The sequence below is a fragment of the Amblyraja radiata genome, chromosome 2, assembly GCF_010909765.2.
Source record: "Amblyraja radiata isolate CabotCenter1 chromosome 2, sAmbRad1.1.pri, whole genome shotgun sequence".
In the NCBI taxonomy this organism is placed as follows: Eukaryota; Metazoa; Chordata; class Chondrichthyes; order Rajiformes; family Rajidae; genus Amblyraja; species Amblyraja radiata.
The window spans coordinates 34,907,789-34,929,905 of NC_045957.1; the positions used below are offsets into that span (position 1 = coordinate 34,907,789).

Consider the following 22,117-nt stretch of genomic DNA (forward strand, 5'->3'; position numbering starts at 1 on the left):
GGGGAGCCCATGGCAGGGTCACGGGATATGTTGCGAAGGGTGAGGAGGGCTAGAAAGAAATCAGAGTTGGACAAACGACATTGTTCCAGTAAGTTCTTTGCACTGCGAACGGCGCGCTCGGCCAGACCGTTGCTTTGCGGGTACTCAGGGCTGCTGGTGAAGTGGCGGAAGTTCCAGCTGGTTGCGAAAGCCCTGAACTCGGAGCTCGTGAATTGGCTGCCGTTGTCCGACTGCAAGCTGGCCGGGGAGCCAAAGGTAGAGAAATGGCGGCGCAGCTTATCGACAACGGCTGAAGAGGTGAGGGAATGCAGCTGGTCAACCTCGAACCAGTTGAAGTAGGAGTCGACAAGTACCAGGAAGTGTTTGCCTCGCCACACGAAAATGTCAGTGGCAACCGCCATCCAGGGCAGTTCGGGTGCAGACTGCTGCAGAAGTGGCTGTCGTTGCTGGTGGGGGCGAGGCTGTTGCAGGTGGAACACGAGGAGACCCTCTCCCGGATGTATTGAGCCATACCAGGCTAGTAGAACTGGCTCTGGGCGTGAGACAAGGTGGCTTCAGCCCCAGGATGACCGTTATGAGCGGCCTGAAAATAGTGGTCGTGCAGAGCAGCAGGCACTACTACCTTGTGTCCTTTCACGACCACGCCATCGTGGAGTACGAGCTCATCACGGACCAGGAAGTAGGGCACGGCGCCAGCCGGCAGAGCAGAACGACGGTCGGGCCAGCCCTGCTGGATGATGGCAGCAAGCTGTTGCAGGGCAGGATCATCGGCAGTGTGCTCGACCAGGGACTTCATCTGCTGTGAAGGGACGATATTGACATTGAGCACCATCAGGTCAGACATTTCATACGGGTGGCGATCGGTGGATGTTAGCGGGGCGCGGGATAGCGTGTCGGCCACGAACATGTCTTTGCCTTTCGGAAAACGACGTTGAAAGTGAAACGCTGGAGCTGCAGCATCATGCGCTGCAGTCGGGATGAGGCAACATGGATCGACTTGTTGAGGATGGTGACAAGTGGCTGGTGATCTGTTTCAATGGTGAATGTGTTGCAGAGTATATAGTCCTTGAATTTGGAGCAGGCAAACACCACGGCCAGTAGTTCCTTCTCGATCTGTGCGTAGTGCTGTTCGGCAGGGGTCATGGTACGGGACGCGTAGGAGACTGGCAGTTGCAGGCCGTCATGGAGCTGTAGACAAGCGGCACCGAGCCCGAACTGAGAGGCGTCGCAGGTGATAATATTGGGACGTTGCAGGTCAAAAAATTTAAGTGTGGGGGTACTGATCAGCTTGGACTTAAGGATGTCGAAAGCTTTTTGGTGTTGAGGGAACCAAGCCCAGGCCGTGTCCTTCTTTATCAAATCCCTCAGGGGTGCACTCAGCTCGCTGAGGTCGGGGATGAACTTCCCCAGGTAGTTTACCATGCCCAGGAAACATTGCAGGCTGGGCACATCAGTGGGTGATGACATCTCGGAGATGGCAGTCGTTTTCTGTGGGTCGGGTTTCAGCCCCGAGGCTGTGAATACATGTCCAACATTTGTGACCTCGGGGACGCGGAATCAGCACTTCTTGGGGTTGAGTTTCAAGTTGATCTTCCGGGCCCGGTCTAGGACTTGGCGGAGGTTGAAATCGTGCTCAGCGGCATCCTTACCGTAGACCAGGATGTCGTCAACGATGATGGCACACGGTAGACCGGCAAACAGTTGCTCCATTGTCCGTTGGAACACCTCGCTGGCAGAGTTGATGCCGAATGGCATTCGGATGAACTTAAATCTGCCGAAGGGGGTGCTGAAAGTTGTCAGGTTGGAGAAATGCTCGTCAAGCGGTATCTGCCAGAAGGAGCTCTTGGCATCGAGGACAGAAAAGCTTGTGGCCGGACCAACCTGTGCAGCGACGTCCTCTACTGTTCTCATGGGGTAGTGCGGGCGTTTGATGGCAAGGTTTAGGTCTTTGGGGTTGATGCAAATGCGTATTTCGCTTTTGTCCTTTTTCGCGGCAACAACCATGGTGGAGACCCACTTGGTGGGTTCGCTGATCGCCTTTAGGATGCCCATTTTTACCATGCTGTGCAGCGTCGATTCTACTTTGTCCTTCATGGCGAAGGAGACACGGTGTGGCTCACGGACCACTGGCTCGACCTTGCGGTCGACGACAATCTTGTAGTTGTAGGGCAGCTTGCCCAGCTCGCCATCAAAGCGGTCAGGATATTCAGCCAACGGGTCCATTAGGGCCTGCACCTTGTGGATGTCACGGTGGAAGGAGACCATGCCCAGGTCCTGGCATGCTTGCTTGCCCAACAGGGTAATGCAGTTGGAATCGAGAAGTGAGGGGCCGAGAGGTCTCCTTCCACCGTGACATCCACAAGGTGCAGGCCCTAATGGACCCGTTGGCTGAATATCCTGACCGCTTTGATGACGAGCTGGGCAAGCTGCCCTACAACTACAAAATTGTCGTCGACCGCAAGGTCGAGCCAGTGGTCCGTGAGCCACACCGTGTCTCCTTCGCAATGAAGGAAAAAGTAGAATCGACGCTGTACAGCATGGTAAAAATTAAAGAAACAACCGATAAACATGAGGCGCAAGGGTAAGAGGTTTGACACCATGTAAAGAAGTGTTATCAACACACTGTGACTTTACTTCCTTTATTCATACTGTAGCATTACAGAGAGCACTAGCTGTATGTGGTCTGTCACGGAAACTAGAGAGCGATATGTGGGTGGGGAGGTTGTAATTATACTTGTGATATGGGGAGTGGTTAGTAGTGATGAGGTAACTATATTAAGGGTCACATGCATATATCATCTACAAGACCCACAGACACTTCATGGGTAGATGGCTTGCACAGTGGTTTAGGACAGTGGTTCCCAACCTTTTTTAGCTCATGGCCCCCTTGGGATCTTTTAATTTTTCTGTGGCCCCCCCTGACATTATTAGCGGAAAAAAAGTACTTCAATATTATAATATCTTCCATAAAAATATCAGTGTCATCAAAAATATTTCAACTACATAGATTTAAATTTATTAGAACTGAAATTTAGGAGGCAACAGGGTGGTAGCTCTGTGGCCCCCTTCATTGAACCTGTGGCCCCCTAAATCCCAAAATTTTCCTGTGGCCCCCCTGAAATTTGCCATGGCCCCATATGGCCCCAGGTTGGGAATCACTGGTTTAGGAGGTGGTGCAGTCCTTCTGCCATCCTATTTCAAATGTTTCTACTTCATTTTCCAGTGGTCAGCGTTACAGTAACTTCACCTTTACTTTAGACTTTAGAGATACAGCACGTAAACAGGCCCTTCGGCCCACCGAGTCCACGATGACCAGCGATCACCCCCTACAGTAGCACTAGGGACAATTTACAATTTAACCAAAGCCAGTTAACCTACAAATCTGTACGTCTTTGGAGCGTGGAAGGAAACCGAAGCACCCAGAGAAAACCCACATAGTTACAAGGAGAACATACAAACTCCGTACAGATGGGATCAAACCTGCGTCTGTGGCGTTGTGAGGCAGCAACTCTGCCACTGCGTCACTGTACCTGGTGGTGAACAATTAAGAAATGGTGACAGAGAGAGGCAAGAGAACACTTATGTACTCGTACAAAGACACAATGTGCGCTCTTGGTGGAGGGAATGGATAGGTGACGTTTCTGGTCTGAAGAAGGGTCCCGACCCGAAACGCCACCCTATCCATTCCCTCCATGGATGCTGCCTGCCCTGATGAGTTACTCCAGCACTTTGTGTTTAGCTCAGCTTCCAGTATCTGCAGTTCCTTGGGTCATAGATTTTGAGTGATTCCCTATATCTCCCATGCAAATCCAGGATTCATGGGCCGTCTAGGACTATGGACAATACTTCATGGTGCTCAATTATTCCGTGGGGTCCACATGAACTATTGCAGTAAAATAAAAATAAAACACCATTGACATGAAATTCCAAAGCAATCAGCCCTAAATCTTCCAAAATATTCTTGCCAACACAGTTGGTCAAAGCTCTTCAGCTGCTCATGAGCGCAAAGACAGCTCATTATTTTCACACCTAGCCAGGCTATTTAATGGCAATCTAATTGCATTATCGCATTAACAGAGATCTAAGAAGCCCCTGAGTGTGGCCATTAAATCTGTGAATACTGATAATTAGTTTGACTGCTCAGATGAACATATTCAGAATTCATCTGGCAATCCTTCTGATCCATTTATTTGACTTCATTGCAAGGCTAGGATTGTCTATTCTTTGGTGTCTCTGTTATAAACTCTGTTTAATGATTTTAAATGGAAATAATAGTGCATTCTGAAATAAAAGACTTAAATAACCATCAAACTGGTCGATATCTCTGTATAGAGTGGAGGGTGGCAGCCTCACAGGGCCGGAGACCCGGGTTCGATCCTGACTACGGGTACTATCTGTACGGAGTTTGTGCATTCTTCCTGTGACCACCTGCTTACCCATGCTTCTCTGACTGCACCATCATGAGGGACAAGGGCAGCTGGTGCATAGCAACACCATCAGTACATACTTCCAAGGTGGCGCACAATCCAGGCCACTATTTGCGTGCTAACCACAGAAGCAGATCTACAATCAATATGTGCCTTACAATCTTACAATCGCTCCGCACTCTTAAATCTCGATTCCTACAGCAACATGCCTCACTTTCCATACACTGTAAATGGCTTGATTGTAATCATGTATTTCCACTATTTCCACCATTTCCACTCGGGGCGCGGGGGAAACTTTTCTATGTGGGGGAGGAGGGCAGGGTAAGGGGGAGACTGTTTCCCAGTCGCTTCCTGGCGGGGACGAGACTATTTCTCCGAGTCGCGTCCTCGCCCCCTTCCTCGCGGCCTACCACCTGGATCGGAGCGGCCTTTCCTGCCGGGGACCAGGAACCGGACCAGAGCTTCAACAGCGGCGGCGCAGCACTGGATTCACCGCGGAGCGGGCGATGCCGACCCGGATCGCCGTTTGGAGCTCCGGAGTGTTGGGCCACTGCTCCACCATTGTGGAGCTGCGGGTTGGGAGAACTTCCAATGCGGGCGGCGCTGACCGTCATCGCGGAGTCCTGGGGCCCTTTGCCGAGGGCCGTCAGTGTTGCATCTCCGCCCAGCACGGCCTGTGGACTTTGGGAGCCACGGACTCCGGTAGGAGGTAGCCGACTCTGATGTCCAGGCCGCTGAGGATGTCCCCCAGCCCCGAGCGGGCCTGAACATTGGGCCACCCGTAGCGGAGACTGCGGAGGGCTCGGGGAAGTCCCGGCCACGGGTGAACATTGGGGAACATTAGAGGAAGATGACTGGCTTTGGTGCCTTCCCTCCCAGTGGGAAACTTTGATTCTGCTGTGTGGGGATGTTTTATGTTGAACTCTATCGTGTGTTGTGTTCTTTATTTTATTGTATGGCGGTATGGTAATCACATTTCATTGTGCCATCTGCCACATGTGATAAATAAATGTATCTTGTATTGTCTTTCCGCTGGCTGGTTAGCACGCAGCAAAAGCTTTCCACTCTACCTCGGTACACGTGACAATAAACTAAACAAACTGAACTGAAGCAGATTCCATCCGATTCCCACACGCTGATTTTGAAATATATTATGATTCCTTTGTTGCTGATGGCTCTAAATCCCACAACTCTCTGCCAACAGCAATGCAGGAGCATCTTCATGAGAAGGACGGCATCGATTCAGGAAGGCAGCTCAACGCCATCTTTGTGGGATAATTAGAGCCAGGCAATACATGCTGTGCTGCCAACATTGCAAGAAAATACGGCCATAGATCATGTACTTTCTTGTTTACCCTCCCCAAAGGTATCACCTCACAATTCTTCAGTGGCATGTGCCACATTTCTGCCTAACTTGTGCAACCCCACTACATTCTGGCTTAGTTTCAGTTTTGGTTCGGAGATACAGTGTGAAGGCAGTGCCATCGGCCCACCGAGTCCAGCCAGCCAACAATCACCTGAACATGAGTTCTCTCCTACACACTAGGGACAATTTACAGAAGCCAATTAACCTACAAACCTGTACTTCTTTGGAATGTGGGAGGAAACCAGAGCACCAGGAGAAAACCCACTGAGATCACGGGGAGAATGTACAAACTCCGTACAGATAGCACCCATAGTCAGGATCGGACCCGGATCCCTGGCACTGTAAGACAGCAACTCGTTGCACCACTGTCTCACTCAGCCTCCTGTCATTACTTTTTCTGTTGACTATTACCTTTCACTTTTTGGTGCAGATAATGATTTGACAAAGTCCCACCGAGCACATCCTCCACTGCCATGGGACTTTGTCAACATCTCTGTCAATGTTTGCATATAATGCTGTACCCTCATCACCACTCTTATTACCTCTTCAATGTGTGCCTTTAAACAGGTCAGACCTGAGCTTCCCTAAAGCAATCCACACGGACTGTTCTTGACTAACTTGTCCCCCTCATGCTGATTGACGTGTCAGTGAGGGAACTTTTAAGACCAGTCACCGTAATTTTATTCAAGACTCTCATGTAATAAGCTAGGAATAGTCCTCAAGTTAAGACGGATGATCAGCCATGATCACATTGAATGGCGGTGCTGGCTCAAAGGGCCGAATGGCCTACTCCTGCATCTATTGTCTATTAAAGTCCTAAATTGGGGGAAAGACTAACTTTGAAGGCATCAGAGAGGCTGTTTGCAAATAAAGGGACATTGTGCAAGCGGGTGGCTTTTAAAAAGTGATATTGCAGGAGTTCAAGACCAGCACGTTCCCATAAAACAAAAACAGTACAGCACAGAAACAGGCCCTTTGGCCCACAATCTCCAAGCTGAGTCTAATGCCCAGCTAAATTAATCCTTTCTGCCTGCACGTGATCTATATCCCTCCATTCCCTGAATATCCATGTGCCTATCCAGAAGCTGCTTTCACCAGACCAGGCACCCATCTCTCTGTGTAGAATATTTGATCTGCACATCTCCTTTAAACTTCGCCATTCTCATTTTAAAGCCTTCAAGGCTGGCATTTGCGCCATCTGTCGCCCTAGTAGGTAGTTGAGGCCAGTTCATTGGCTATATTTAAGAGGGAGTTAGATGTGGCCCTTGTGGCTAAAGGGATCAGGGGGTATGGAGAGAAGGCAGGTACGGGATACTGAGTTGGATGATCAGCCATGATCATATTGAATGGCGGTGCAGGCTCGAAGGGCCGAATGGCCTACTCCTGTACCTATTTTCTATGTTTCTATGTCTATGTTTCTATAAGGGATGGAGGAGTGAAAAAGGAAAGAATGAGGCCAAAAAAGGGCCATGAGATATCCCTGGCAGTTAAGATAAAGAAGAATCCTAAATTATTCTAACTACATTAAAGACATGAACATCTATCAGAGCTACAGAGAGAGTTGGTCCCCTTAAGGAGGCAGAGTGTGGTTGTGGTGGATTGTTTTTTAGATTGGAGGCCTGTGACCAGTGGTGTGTGCATGGGTCAGTGCTCGGTTCTCTGTTGCTCATTTGAAGAGCCAGGATTTTGCCATAAATGCAATGTGCCTTTTCATGCATTTTTTGATGATTTCACTAGGATAATGCCTAAATCAGCCTTTTTTTGCCGTTTTGCCAAAAAGTCGTGCTATTTTCTTTAGTTGTACCTTGATTACAATGACATTTTCTATGTTAACACGTTAACATTAATGTTATTATTAACGTGTTAACATAGTATAACTTACAAGAAAGTCGTTCGTTCATTCGTGCCGCTGCCCGCTGGTTCAGTCTTTGCCAAGATCTATTTAAGAAAGAACTGCAGATGCTGGAAAAATCGAAGGTAGAGAAAAAATGCTGGAGAAACTCAACGGGTGAGGCAGCATTTATGGAGAGAAGGAATAAGCGATGTTTCAGGTTGAGACCCTTCTTCACACTGATGAACATATACCAAGCGAGTCATCATTATGGAAAAATTATGTTGACAACAACTTCAACATTGTTGTGCAGAAAATTAGAGATGAAGTTGCATGCAACAAAATATGGATCTCAATAGACGAGACAACCGATGCTGTGGGGAGATATGTTGCCAATGTGGTCATCGGTACACTGGAGGCAGGTCAACCATCAAAGGAGTATTTGTTGACATCGGAAGTATTGGAGAAGTCAAACAGCTCAACTATTGCTCAGTTGTTTACATCTTCACTTGCTGTACTTTGGCCAGAAGGTATAAAACACAAGAATGTTCTTCTGTTTGTGACTGATGCAGCTCCCTACATGAAAAAAGCTGCTCGAGCTCTTAAAGTTTTATTCCCCAAAATGTTGCATTTGACATGCTTAGCTCAAGGACTTCATAGAATTGGGAAGCACATACGTAGCTTGTTTCCAAATGCAAATCGCCTGGTTTCCAATGTCAAGAAAATCTTCCTGAAACCACTGTCACGTGTGCAGTTATTCAAGGAAATGGCACCTGAGATTCCGCTACCTCCTCAGCCCGTTTTGACTAGGTGGGGCACATGGCTCTCTGCTGTATTCCACTATGTTGCAAATTTTGAAACGGTAAAATAAATTGTCAACTGTTTTGAAGAAGAAGAATCTGCTGCAGTCAGAATCATCAGTGAAATCATGCAGAAAAAGTCCCTCCACCACGATCTTGTGTTTATTGCTTCCAATTTTGCAAACTTCCCACAAGCTATCACTTCCCTTGAGAAATGTGGCAAAACATTAGTGAATAACTTGCAGGTTTTCAACAAAGTAACTAACGATATTCGTAAAGTTCCTGATGATGTAGGTAAAGACATACAAGGAAAATGTGAGAGAGTGATTTTAGCTAACAAAGATCTTGAAGAAATACAAAACATAGCTAAAGTTCTCAAAAGTAGTTGTAATGCACAAGATATCAGCATGAATATAGAGTCTGTAGCTTGTTTCGGGTATGCACCAGTGACCTAAGCTGAGGTAGAGATATGTTTTTCACAACTGAAGCATATTCTGCCTGACAGACGGCATAGTTTAACACCAGATAATTTGAAAAAAATGCTAGTATTTATGTGCAACCAGGCAACTTTGGTCATTTAATGCAGTATACCTATATATTTTCATTTTTAACCATATTTTGGTGGTGGAGATACATGCCCTTTTATGCTTTTTGTCAATAAATGCCTTTTTCATGCCTTTAAAAATTTTTTATTATGCTTTTCTGACTGCCTTTTTCAGAGTTTTTTAGTGCCTAAACATCGTGGCTCTACTCATTTGATATGTATTAAGGGCGGCACGGTAACGCACCAGTAGAACTGCTGCAGAACTGCTGCTTTACAGCACCAGAGACCCGAGTTCAATTGGGTGCTGTCTGTACGGATTTTGCACGTTCTTCCTGGGACCAAGTGGGTTTTCTTCGGGTTCTCTGGTTTCCTCCCACATTCCAAATATGTGTAGCTTTGTTGGTCAATTGGTTTCTGTAAATTGTCCCTTGTGTGTAGGATAGAACTAGTGTACGGGTGATCGCTGGTCAGTGCGGACTCGGTGGGCCGAAGGGCCTATTTCCACGTCATAATTCTTAACTAAATAATTTGGATGATTAGGTAGCATGATTAGTTTTCCGATGTCATGGAAATGGCGGTATGGTGGACAATAAGGAAGGTTATCAAAGGTTAAAATAGGATATTGACAACTGGGAAAATAGGCAAGGGGAAGGCAGGTGGAATTTTTACTTTAAAAAGGGGTAAAATTATGCATTTTGGCAAGTTAAATCGGGAAATTTCAGTGAATGGCAGGTCCCTGTGGAGTGTTTTTGAACAGACAGACCGTGGATTACAAATGTCAACACAGATGGACAGGGTGGTTAAGAAAGCATTTAGCATATGCTTGCCTTTATCAGTCGAGCCATCAAGGACAAGAGTTGGGATGTCATGTTATAGCTGTATAAAGCATTGGTTGGACCACGCTTGGAATATTGTGTGCAGTTCTGGTCGCTACAATACATGCAAGATGCGATTAAACGTGATGCATGCAGTAATGTTCACAAGTACAGGAGAAAACCCTCACAGGTCACGGGGAGAAGGTATAAACTCCGTACAGACAGTACCCGTAGTCATGATCAAACCCGCTTGTCTGGCGTTGTGAGACAACAACTCTACCGCTGCACCACCGTGCCTCTCTGAAAGTTGCCCGAATATTTGCTCATCCATCTCCCTCATAACTGAGAGGGAACTAACAGCCCTCTCCCATTATTGTGAGTGTCTCCTTTTGAACTCTAATTTGTCCCAATTAAACCTTCACTAAATTCCTTTGCACCCTTACATTTTGTGAATTTTGTGAAACGGGCACCTGAAAAAAGTGAAAGCCGAAGCAGGCATTGGTACTTAAGGCCCTGAATGTTTAGGCATAGAAACATAGAAACATAGAAACATAGAAAATAGGTGCAGGAGTAGGCCATTCGGCCCTTCGTGCCTGCACCGCCATTCAATATGATCATGGCTGATCATCCAACTCAGTATCCTGTACCTGCCTTCTCTCCATACCACCTGATTCCATTAACCACATGGTCCACATCTAACTCCCTCTTAAATATAGCCAATGAACTGGCCTCAACTACCTTCTGCGGCAGAGAATTCCAGAGATTCACCACTCTCTGTGTAAAAAATGTTTTTCTCATCTCGGTCCTACAGGATTTCCCCCTTATCCTTAAACTGTGACCCCTTGTTCTGGACTTCCCCAACATCGGGAACAATCTTCCTGCATCTAGCCTGTCCAACCCCTTAAGAATTTTGTAAGTTTCTATAAGATCCCCCCTCAATCTTCTAAATTCTAGCGAGTACAAGCCGAGTCTATCCAGTCTTTCTTCATATGAAAGTCCTGACATCCCAGGAATCAGTCTGGTGAACCTTCTCTGTACTCTCTCTATGGCAAGAATGTCTTTTCTCAGATTAGGAGACCAAAACTGTACGCAATACTCCAGGTGTGGTCTCACCAAGACCCTGTACAACTGCAGTAGAACCTCCCTGCTCCTATACTCAAATCCTTTTGTTACGAATGCTAACATACCATTCGCAAAAAATAAGGCGTACAGTTTTGTAGGTTATCGTAGGTTAATTTGCTGCTGTAAATTGCCCCTTGGGTGTAGGATAGACTAGTGTGTGGGAGATTGCAGACTCAGTCGGCAAAGGGCCCGTTTTCATTCTGTATCTGTGAACTAAACTAAACCACATTTCTAGATGCAGACGGCATCAAGGGATATGGGGAGTAACAGCAGAACAAGCTTGTCAGGGTTCATGTGATCAGGTTAAAGAGCCGACCTCAGCTTCATTTTCCCATGGTTCTGTTATTCTTCTGTATTTGAGTTTATGTGAATAATTGTCACCCTACGATCAGCACCTTTCAAGCAAATATCGACAGGACAGCTATATTTTAAGTTGCATGTTCAATATTTTATTTTATGTACAAGGCTCCAATTGCATTACACACTTTATACATCCTCAAAATAAACTTGCACTTTCTCAGATGCTAACAGAGTTGAACAAAAGTAACCAATCTCGTTACATAGTGTGTCACGTGACACGGAATAGTAATCTTTTTACATTTGTGAAATATGCAATTTAAAAATGAAGACAGCGAAAATATCAGGCAACACCCAGTCGGCTCAATGTGGAAAATGCTGCTGAATATGATCATGATATTAAGGACCTCCAAACAAATTGTAGACACACAACATGGGGAATGGAAACTATTTTCTGTTAATGGGGTTGAATTAAAAGACAGATGTGTCTGGAGCCGCACAAATACACTGTAACCAAAATCCTGAAAGAAAAAAAAGCTGCCATGTTGCTTCCCGCATTTCCTGAGCTCTCTCGTGTCTCCCAGTTCCTGCCAACCACCTGAAGTATCCGATCCCGTACCGTGACAGATGATGGGCAATCTAAATTCCCTCCACACTGCAGCAATATGCAGCGGAAGTTCAAAGTATCCGCTCGAAATACATCAGTCGACCCGTGAAAAGGAAAATGGGCGTATCGCGCCAAGAGGAAATGTTACCGTCAGAAGGTGCGAAAGGACACAAGAGCCCTGCGAACCCATGGACTGAGTTTAGTTTAGAGATACAGCGCGGAAACAGGCCCTTCGGCCCACCGACTCCGGCCGACCAGGTATCACCCCCCCCCCCCCCCGTACACTAACACCATCCTACATACCAAGGACAATTTACAGTTCTTACCAGAGCCAATTAACCTACAACCCTGTACGTCTTTGGAGTGTGGGAAGAAACCGGAGCATCTGGATGAAACTCGCGCGGTTAGAGGGGGAAATGTACATACTCCAGGGAGACAGCACCGTGGTCAGGATCGATCCCGGGACCCTGCGCTGTAAGGCAGCAACTCTACCGCTGCGCCACCGTGCCGCAGATTGGGCATGTTGGACACGCCGTTGATGCCCACGAACTGCCCAATCCAACCCTCTAACGGGGCTTTAACTGGGAAGCCAGTCCTCTTGTCCAAAACACGTTGCTTAAATATGCAAATCCTTGTCGCTATCTAAATAAATCCCCAACCATACGTTTTGTGTTAAAATACCATGTCCACTTGGCAGAATATGGCAGATGTTGTGTCCTTACCAGCTGTCTTTAGTGAAGCGTTTGAAGATTGTTGCATAGACGTGCTGGACTGAGTGAAAGATACAGCATGGAATCAGGCCTTTCGGCCCACCGAGTCAATGCTGACCATCGATCCCCTTTCAAACTGGTTCTATGTAGTTCCACTCTACGCACGGGCAATTTAGCGAGGACGGTTAACTTATGGGATAGGGGTTCTGGTAAGTATGTCAACTAGTCTATTTTGAATTTAAATCAGAAAAATAAACCCCACACCTTTGAAAGTGTCTCTGTGATATTGTGCCGTTGATAAAGGTGGTACAATTAGTGCAGCTATCTGTGTAGCAGACATATCATAAATGGGATTGGGAACTGAAACCGGCCATTCAGCCCAGCCAGTCTATGCTGATGTCCTTGAACCCCTTCCTGTTTATCCTCATTTAAATCTAATACCTTCCTTCTTATTTGCTTGTCCTTTGTCCCTGTAAACATATCTGCCCTGTTAACTTCAGCCACTCCTTGTGGTAGCCTGTTCTTTTTTACCACCATTCTTTAGATGAAGAGGTTTCTTTTGAATTTCTTAAGAGATTTCTTGGTGACTGTCACAAATCGATAGCCTCTAGTAACGTGCTTCCCCACAAGCAGCCACTAGAGACTGCAGATGCTGCAAACAGGAGCAAAAAAAAAACTCTGCTGGAGGAGAAGCTCAGCAGGTTGAGCAGTACCTGTGACTTTAGACTTGAGGGATACAGTGCAGAAACAGGCCCTTCGGCCCACCGAGTCCACACTGGCCAGCGATCACCTGTGCACTACCACTGTCCTACACACCAGGGACAGTTTTAGAACTTACCGAAGCCAATTACTCTACAAACCCGTACCTCTTTGGAATTGTGGGAGGAAACCGCAGCACCCGGACGAAATCCCCGCAGTGGAGTTAAGTGGTCAATATTTCCGTTCAAGTTCCTGCATCAGGACTGTGGGTATAAGGGAGGGGGGGGGGGGAGGGTGTTAATCAGTATAAAGTGGTGACAGGGAGGGGTGAGACGGGCTGGAGAGGTGGGGAATGGTGAGCAGATGGAACCAGGTGTGGTGAGGAAGGGGGAAGGTTGGGACAGAGGTTGGAAGCTGATACGTGGAACCAGATAAGAGAGGAATGATAGGCGGATGGAACCACGTGGGAAAAGGGACAGGAAGGGTCGGCCAAGGGAGAAGAAACCCAGGTGGATAGGTGTGGGAGGTGGGCGGAGTGAACCAGGTGGAGGAGAGTGGTGATGAATCCAGGTATTGAGGGTAGAGGGGAATGAAGAAAAAATGAAGGGAGAGGGGACTCAGGTGGACTGAGAAGGGAAAACGGACATGTCCGTGAGCTGAAAAGCTCTTTTCAGTCTTCATCATTTAAAAGTCATGTTAGCTTCAACCATTGTTTCTCAAGAGAAGGAAGGATCCTGTGTGTTAATGTGTTCTCAGTGTAGACATTCTGATATCAATCACGTCAAACTTCTCTGCAGGGTCTCTCCATTCTCTCTGTAATATGGTCACCAGAAGTGTACCCAGCCCTCCAAGACTGGGCCAACTAATGCAGGCTTAGCAAAACTTCACTTTTTATTAAAAATTCCATTCCTCTAGTACTAAACACCTAGCACTTTGTTAGCTCTCCTCATGCTCCTGCTAAACTAAAACACGTCTCCTGAATCCGCATCCTTGGGCATTATTTAGTCTGTGTGAGGCTTCTCATCGGAGGCCCTATGATAGGTTAGACAAATTATATCAACCGTAACAAGATGAAGTCACACATAACTTTCAGGGTAAACTTATTCCATTGGTGTGCAGGTAGGTCGATGGTGGATGGAGGTGGTCCTAAACTGGGCTGAGAGCCGGATGCAATACTTTCCTGTTCTTCTTGACGCCAAGTAAATATATCTTTGAAGGTTTGTAACCTCTGTTTGGACTGCTGCCAACTCAAGACTGAAATTCAGCCATTTGTAACGGGGTTGGTTGCACCTTTTACAACAGGGCTATCCAACAACCACCGGACCTGACTTACAAGGCAGAGCAACTGTACACTTGCATCAGCTGGGGAGGGCAGTTTGCCTCTTTACAAGCTGGCCCGGAGAAAGTGCATTGTGTGTCAATATTGCACCTTCCCACCCAACAATGTGCCACTGCTCACTCCTCATGTCGAAGGTAGGTAGCTGTAAATTGAATGTCTCTGTAAATGAAGGAAATGCTGGTTTAACTCTGGAGTATACTAAAATACTGGAGTGATCCGGAGAAAAGGAATAGGCGACGTTTCGGGTCGGGACCCTTCTTCAGTTTAATTCAACAGGAGACGTGTTTTGAGTTGAACCATTCCCCTTGTTGCAGTGATTTTACTGACTCCAGGCTGGTTCCATAATCTCAGGATGGGTGCTGCTAAACGCCCGATCAATTATTCAATTGCAATCCCAAATTGTATCAGTGCAAATCTCAAACCAGGCTATCCACAAACATCAGTCTCTTTAGTTATTGCTTCGCATTGGCTCCAACATAAAGCCTCAGTTTGAGGTCCCCTCCAAATGGTTGGTTGTGCTTCAATGAACCTCTTGCTATTTGGTTTCAGATCACCTGCATCCAGAATAGATGGGGCTTATTTCCCTCAGTAGCAACCTGTACTGATCCAGATAAACGCTGGAGGCATTTCTATTTGTTTCAAATCAAAGTTGAATTAATTGTCATTTCCACCTATTCAAAGCTGGGACAGAGCCCCAACACCTGTGCATCAAGAGCATATAAATATCAGATTAATAAGAAAGTGATTACAAAATCGTATTCAATGGTCACCTCAAAATGCAAATGGACAGGTGGAAAGAAGCACCTTTTCGCAGGAATAGATAGATGAAGGATTGATTTTACAATTCATGCTTGCCCTCAGACTTCATGTCGGGTCTTTTGTTGGGCCAGCCTTTTGTTGGTGAATGATGCCCAGCTACAGCTCTGAGAACTGGAGGCTTCCATCAGGCAGATTGTTGTCAGTGGAGCCAGTGATGAGCATTTTCTGTTGTAACGAGGGGGGGAGCAGGGTGAGATGAGGCAATGGTTATGGGAGCTGTCTTCCGAAGAAATGGGGAGATTTTGAGGTTAGCGTTGACTTTGTTTTAGAATTTGCTTTTGCTGAGGTTCACTTTGATTACGACAGTCCATGGTGTCTATGCAGCGGGCAGGAACTGATCCTGCTCCGGGGGCTTCTTCACCCACATGCCCAGGTCGGCTTTCTGCAATGCTTTAAACAGCTGCTGCTTGGCAGCCTGGTACGTCTCAGCTGCCAGTTTGGCTTCGCAGTACACGGGCGGCGTTCCCCGGAGCTTGGAGGCTCGTGTACTGAGCTGCGGAGGAGAGCAAAAACAAAAACAGTGAATGAGCCGGCTGACAAGAGGGGGACGCTGAGTCGCCTCCACGCTACACTCTCAGGAAGCGGGCTGCATTTCCTCACACACCGAATTGGACAGGACAGTGACGCAGTGGTGGAGTTGCCAACTTACAGCACCAGGGACCCAGGTTCGATCCTCACCACAGGTAGACATAGAAACATAGAAAATAGGTGCAGGAGTAGGCCATTCGGCCCTTCGAGCCTGCACCGCCATTCAATATGATCATGGCTGATCATCCAACTCAGTATCCTGTACCTGCCTTCTCTCCATACCCCCTGATCCCTTTAGCCACAAGGGACACATCTAACTCCCTCTTAAATATAGTAAATGAACTGTGGCCTCAACTACCTTCTGTGGCAGAGAATTCCAGAGATTCACCACTCTCTGTGTGAAAAATGTTTTCCTCATCTCGGTCCTAAAAGATTTCCCCCTTATCCTTAAACTGTGACCCCTTGTTCTGGACTTCCCCAACATCGGGAACAATCTTCCTGCATCTAGCCTGTCCAACCCCTTAAGAATTTTGTACGTTTCTATAAGATCCCCCCTCAATCTTCTAAATTCTAGCGAGTACAAGCCGAGTCTATCCAGTCTTTCTTCATATGAAAGTCCAGACATCCCAGGATTCAGTCTGGTGAACCTTCTCTGTACTCCCTCTATGGCAAGAATGTCTTTCCTCAGATTAGGAGACCAAAACTGTACGCAATACTCCAGGTGTGGTCTCACCAAGGCCCTGTACAACTGCAGTAGAACCTCCCTGCTCCTATACTCAAATCCTTTTCCTGCCTGTACGACGTTTGCATTTTCTCTGTGTGACCGCGTGTGTTTTCTCCGAGTGCTCCAGTTTCCTCCCACTCTCCGAAGATGTGTGGGTTTGTGGGTTAATTGGCTTCTGTAAAATTGTCCCCAGTGTGTAGGATAGAACTAGCGTACTCGGTGAACTCGGTGACTGGCTAATGCGCTTCTTTCCATGCTGTATAAACTAAACTAAACATATGTCAATATATGGTTCTGACCTGAAACATCACCCATCATTTTTCTCCAGAGATGCTGCCTGACCCACTGAATTATTCCAGCACCTTGTGGAATCTGAAGAAGGGTTCCAACCCGATTCGTCACCTATTCCCTTTTCTCTGGAGATGCTGCCTGACCCGCTGAGTTACTTCAGCACTTTGTATTTATCTTCTAAACTAAATTAATCCTTGTGGAATTGCTCACATCCCGTTGCAAAGATTGGGGAAAACAAAGTACAGATGAGAGACTGTGTCTCTGGGTCTGCTCCTTGTGGATGAGAATGTTACACTGGCAGGTGGGTATAAAGACTCAAGCCCCTTTTCTGCCCTTCTCACCAAATTGACTTTAAAGGAAGAATGTGAGCCCATCGGAGAACAGGAACAGTAGACCACTCGACCCCTCAAGCCCCTCCTGCCATTCGGTGTCATAAAGCTGATCTACACCAGACCTTACCCCCACAACTTGGGTTGAAGTACTTCCAATGTAAAGTGTCCCTTACGTCCGTAATGTTGGTCGGCATCTAGGGTAATTACAGTCAGGGATGAACAAACTGAAGTGGAAGGCAATACGGGTATGGGTCCTTCAAATATTATTGTCTTTCCGTTGTATGGTTAGCACGCAACAAAAGCTTTTCAATAAAACTAAAACTAAATCGAGCTGTGGGGAAATTGGCATTGGGTCAAAGAGTGGAATGTGTGGCATAAAGTTCGCGGTGGGGAAATGGGTTTCAGTTCATGTGCCAACAGTACCATGCAGGAAAGGACTGCAGATGCTGGTTTAAATCGAAGATAAGCACAAAATAACTCAGCGGGACAGGCAGCATCTATGGAGAGAAGGGATGGGGAACGTTTCGGGTTGAGATACACACATTCCTTCTCTCAACAGTACCGTGTTGGGCAAAGAGGTTGAGGAAATGGAAAGAGGAATATGACAGCACTGCTGTGAGAAGCTTAACAAACACTATGGAAATGTCACAAAGCCCTTGAAGGAGCCATTTATGCTTGAGTTAGTTACTGTTAGTATTTCTGTATCTTTTTCCTAACTTGTGGGTGGGATTATATGCATAGAAGGGGAGTGTCTACATTTTAGAAGGCAAGCGCAGACTCATAGATTGGGAGGTTGGTTTCGCCTCGAGTGATGGTGAGAAAACAGTTTTGTACCATGAAACGCCACATTCTTACAAGAACACACTCACACGACTACATACAACACGGATGAAACCGTTAGTAAGAAAGGAAAGTTGTGAATTATTTCTTTGTTTGTATTACTTCAATAAAAGACCAATTAATCAAGAAACAACGACTGGAAGATTCGTTTTTGCTATCAGTGAGTGCGACGAGTAATTTAAAGTTGGACGTTGAAAAATCTAGAAATTGCCGTTACAGCCCTGGAGTAACTCAACGGGTCCGGCAGCATCTCCAGAGAACATGGATAGGCAGCGTTTCAGGTTGGGATCTTTCTTCCGAACCGAAATGTTACCTATCCACGTTCTCCTCAGATGCTGCCCGACTAGCTGAGTTACTCCGGCACTTTGTGTCTTTTTTGTTGTTGCAAACCTGCAGTTGCAGTTCCTTGTGTAAAAATGTCACCAGTTATGTAAAATGGAGAAAATGACTTGCAAAACTTAATGTGTCTTCTTTACATATTGAGACAGGAGAAATTACACCGGAGGATAAGAATATGTCAGAGAAATTAAATATTTAGTGTCTCTCTTTGTGGAAGAAAATACAGAAAAGCTTCTGGAAATAGGTTACAGGTGTGCAGTGAATGAGGAGCTTAAACAAATTAAAATTAATAATACACGAATATTGGAAAAAGTAATGGGAGAGAATCAATTAACATTCAGGAACTGATAATCTGCTTTTGAGGGGTTTGAAGGAAGAAGCCAAGGAGATAATGGACATTGTCTAGTTTTTAGAGATACAGCATGGAAACAGGCCCTTCGGCCAAAAGAGTCCATGATGACCATCCATCAACCCTTTACACAAGTTATATGTTATCCCAGGTTCTCATCTACTCCCTACAAATGATGGGAAATTTACAGAGGCTAATTAACCTACAATCCTGCACGTCTTTGGAATGTGGGAGAAAATCAGAGCACCCGGATGAAACCCATGCGGTCGTGGGGAGAACGTGCAAACTCCACACAGACAGCACCCAAGATCTCAGGCAGGCAATATTTTCCATGGCAGCTCCAGAAGGAGCTGAAATTCCTCTGAAGATTTTGTTTAACCTCTGAATGGAGCTAAGATGTGTACAACTGTCCCCTGGCAGTGTCTTTCATAAAATAAATACAACCCAGTGGTATGAATATGGATTTCTCTAGCTTTAAGTAACCCTTGCTTTCTCTCTCTCTCCGTCCCACCTTCACCTCAGTGCTCCGACTCTCCCTCTGATTAATTTTACTGATTGTATGCCGCGTTGTCACCTTCCCTTCAGCTAATGATGAACCGTTTTACATTTCCTTATCATCTGATTTGATCTGTTGTTTTCACACCTTAGCCTAAATCTCCAGAGTCTCTGTCCCCTGCATAATGGTCTCAACCCAAAACATCACCCAATCCTTCTCTCCAGAGATGCTGCCTGTCCCGCTGACTTACTCCGGCATTTGTGACTATTCAATGATAATTCAACTTAAAAATACTTTATGTACAATGACAGAAAGAAAGATACTCATTTTCGACCCATTGTGGATGATATCTTAGGAAAGAGCCAATGCGATAATCTTTTATCAACATTTTATAAAATAAACAGTTCACTGGCATTATATTACAGATAATAGGGGGGGATATCAGATTCTTAAGAATGTCTGGACTCCAAATTCCACCAATGTCAGGAATGCATCTCCTGATTTTTTTGTGTGATAGGAAGATGTGTATAATACCTTTTGTGAACCCTGGGTGTTACCATATTGCAATGTTGGGAACCTGATCGCCAATTTGCACATAGCAAGTCCTCAATAAAATGCAAGCTGATGATCAATGAATATCTGTTCCATCAGTTTCAGGGGTGGGCTGGGAAAGGAGGCCTGGATTGGGAGGAAGGGTTTCCACCCTCCCCTTCCACCTCCATTCCTTCCTCTAGAGCAGGGGTCGGCAACCTTGTTCTGCATAGGGGCCGGGACGCATGTCTGTGAGCGGATGGCGGGCCACATCTATCACGTGCACACATGGATCCCGCCCCCATTCCGGATGGCAGGCATCAAATCACATGTTCACAGAAGGTAGACAAAAATGCTGGAGAAACTCAGCGTGTGAGGCAGCATCATGCAATGTCTCACCCGCTGAGTTTCTCCAGCATTTTTGTCTACCTTCGATTTTTCCAGCATCTGCATTTTTATCTTAAACATGTTCACAGAAGGTGCGCGACCGTGTTGGCGGCTTTGCGCAGGATGCCGTACAGCCAGAGCTCGGCCGTGCTCGGCGGGCCGGATGATTATGGGTAAAAATATTCACCTGCGGGCCGGATGATTTTGAGTTACGGGCTGCATTCGGCCCGGGGACCGTAGGTTGCCGACCCTTGGTGTAGAGAATGGCGCAAATATTGGCCAAGACTCCAGGCAACCGAGCCTCTTCTTTTTTCCACCACTATCCATACCTCACCTCACCCTCCCCCCCCTCCCATTACACACTTGTCAAAGGCCTTATCAATGACCAAGTAGACAACATCAACTGTACTGCCCTCATCAAACACTTTGAGACCTCTTAAGAATATGTTCCATTCTTTTCGCTCACATAACAATAATTAAATGTTTTATATATAAAACTGGTTTGCAAGGCTTTGAATTTTTGACCAACCAGCAGGGGAAAGAAAAAGGGAAATTAATAATAGCAAGTAACTACAGCATCCTTTAGATTTAGATTATAGATTATACCTTTAATAATCCTTTTCAGGAAATTACAGTGCCACGACAGCTTCAAGACAAACATAACACCACACATTTCCTTAAATTGCTTCCATACTTAACAAGTTAAAATACATTAAAATACAAGTTAAAATACAATTAATTTAAAAAAAGTGCAATTATTTATGCGCATTATAAAGTCTTATAGCAGCTGGTAAACAGGACTTCCTGTATCTCTCCGTTTTGCACATTGGTGCAATCAGCCTCTGACTGAAGATGCTGCTCTTGATCACCTTCAGGGCATGGAGTGGGTGAGTGGGGTTTGTCATTATAGAACCTAGTTTATTTAGAGTTCTGGCCTCTGCCACCTGCTGGACCGTTCGTTGCTCAGCCCCGACCACTGAGCCGGCCTTCCTGATTAGTTTGTCCAGTCTGTTTTTATCCGCTATACGGGCGCCATCTCCCCAACAGGCCACAGCAAAAAACAGAGCACTGGCCACCACTGAATGGTAGACACTGCACAGTAGGGGTTGGCAGATATTAAATGACCTCAGCCTCCTTAAAAAAAAAAAAAAAAAAAAAAAAAAAAAAATCTGTGCTGATGAAGATATTGATTGTCACTAACTAGTGATGATGTTCACACGTGAATTACAATTAAAACACAAGGTCCATGCAACACCATAACACCAGGAGAAGCGCTCAACTAAGAAAACCAAGCCCTAAGCCAAAGTTTTATCCAACTATCTAACTGTATATACGGTGTATGCTGTGTATTCTGAACTGCAGGAAATCCATAGAACACAGAATGCTCGTTATAACTACAACCAAGTTGCCCAATGCCTGTGGAGTGAGGTTTCCTCGTGTGTTTCGGGCTGTGAGCTGAAGAATTAAATACAGCACAGTAACTAATATTTTCCGTAGCAGCTCCAGAGGGAGCTGAATTTCGACTGTGTTGATTTTGTTTAACCTCTAACCTGAACTAAGATAGTGTACAAGTGCCCCTGGCAATGTCATTAATAAAACCAATACCATTCAAAAATAATTCAAATCTTATCCCCTTTCCATCTTGGAGCTAAATCGACATTAGATTTTTAACTTAATTCACATACAGTATTTTGATCAATGTATATTCACTTTGCATGTGTTATGGACGTTTGCAAACAAATTTCTGGGAGAGAAAAGGGGTTTTCTTTATTAAGGATCAAAGTTCTAGCCCTTCATAGCTTCATTAAATCCTACACCTGTCGAGTAAAAGAATAGATAAATCATACAAAACCACAGAGAAGATTATCTAAAATAGCAACCCATGTTCCTGCAATCCGGTGACAGAAATAAACTTCTAGAAGGA

General features: G+C 45.8%; 1 protein-coding gene across 1 annotated transcript in view; it reads right to left on the reverse strand.

The window, feature by feature from the left end:
- Nucleotides 1-14,869: 14,869 nt before the first annotated feature.
- Nucleotides 14,870-22,117, reverse strand: part of adarb2 (adenosine deaminase RNA specific B2 (inactive)) — a 675,592-nt gene continuing 668,344 nt past the window's right edge. Inside the window, exon 10 of the mRNA XM_033044908.1 lies at nt 14,870-15,869. Coding sequence (XP_032900799.1) covers nt 15,693-15,869 — 177 coding nt within the window. The 3' untranslated portion in view covers nt 14,870-15,692. The remainder of the gene's footprint in view (nt 15,870-22,117) is intronic.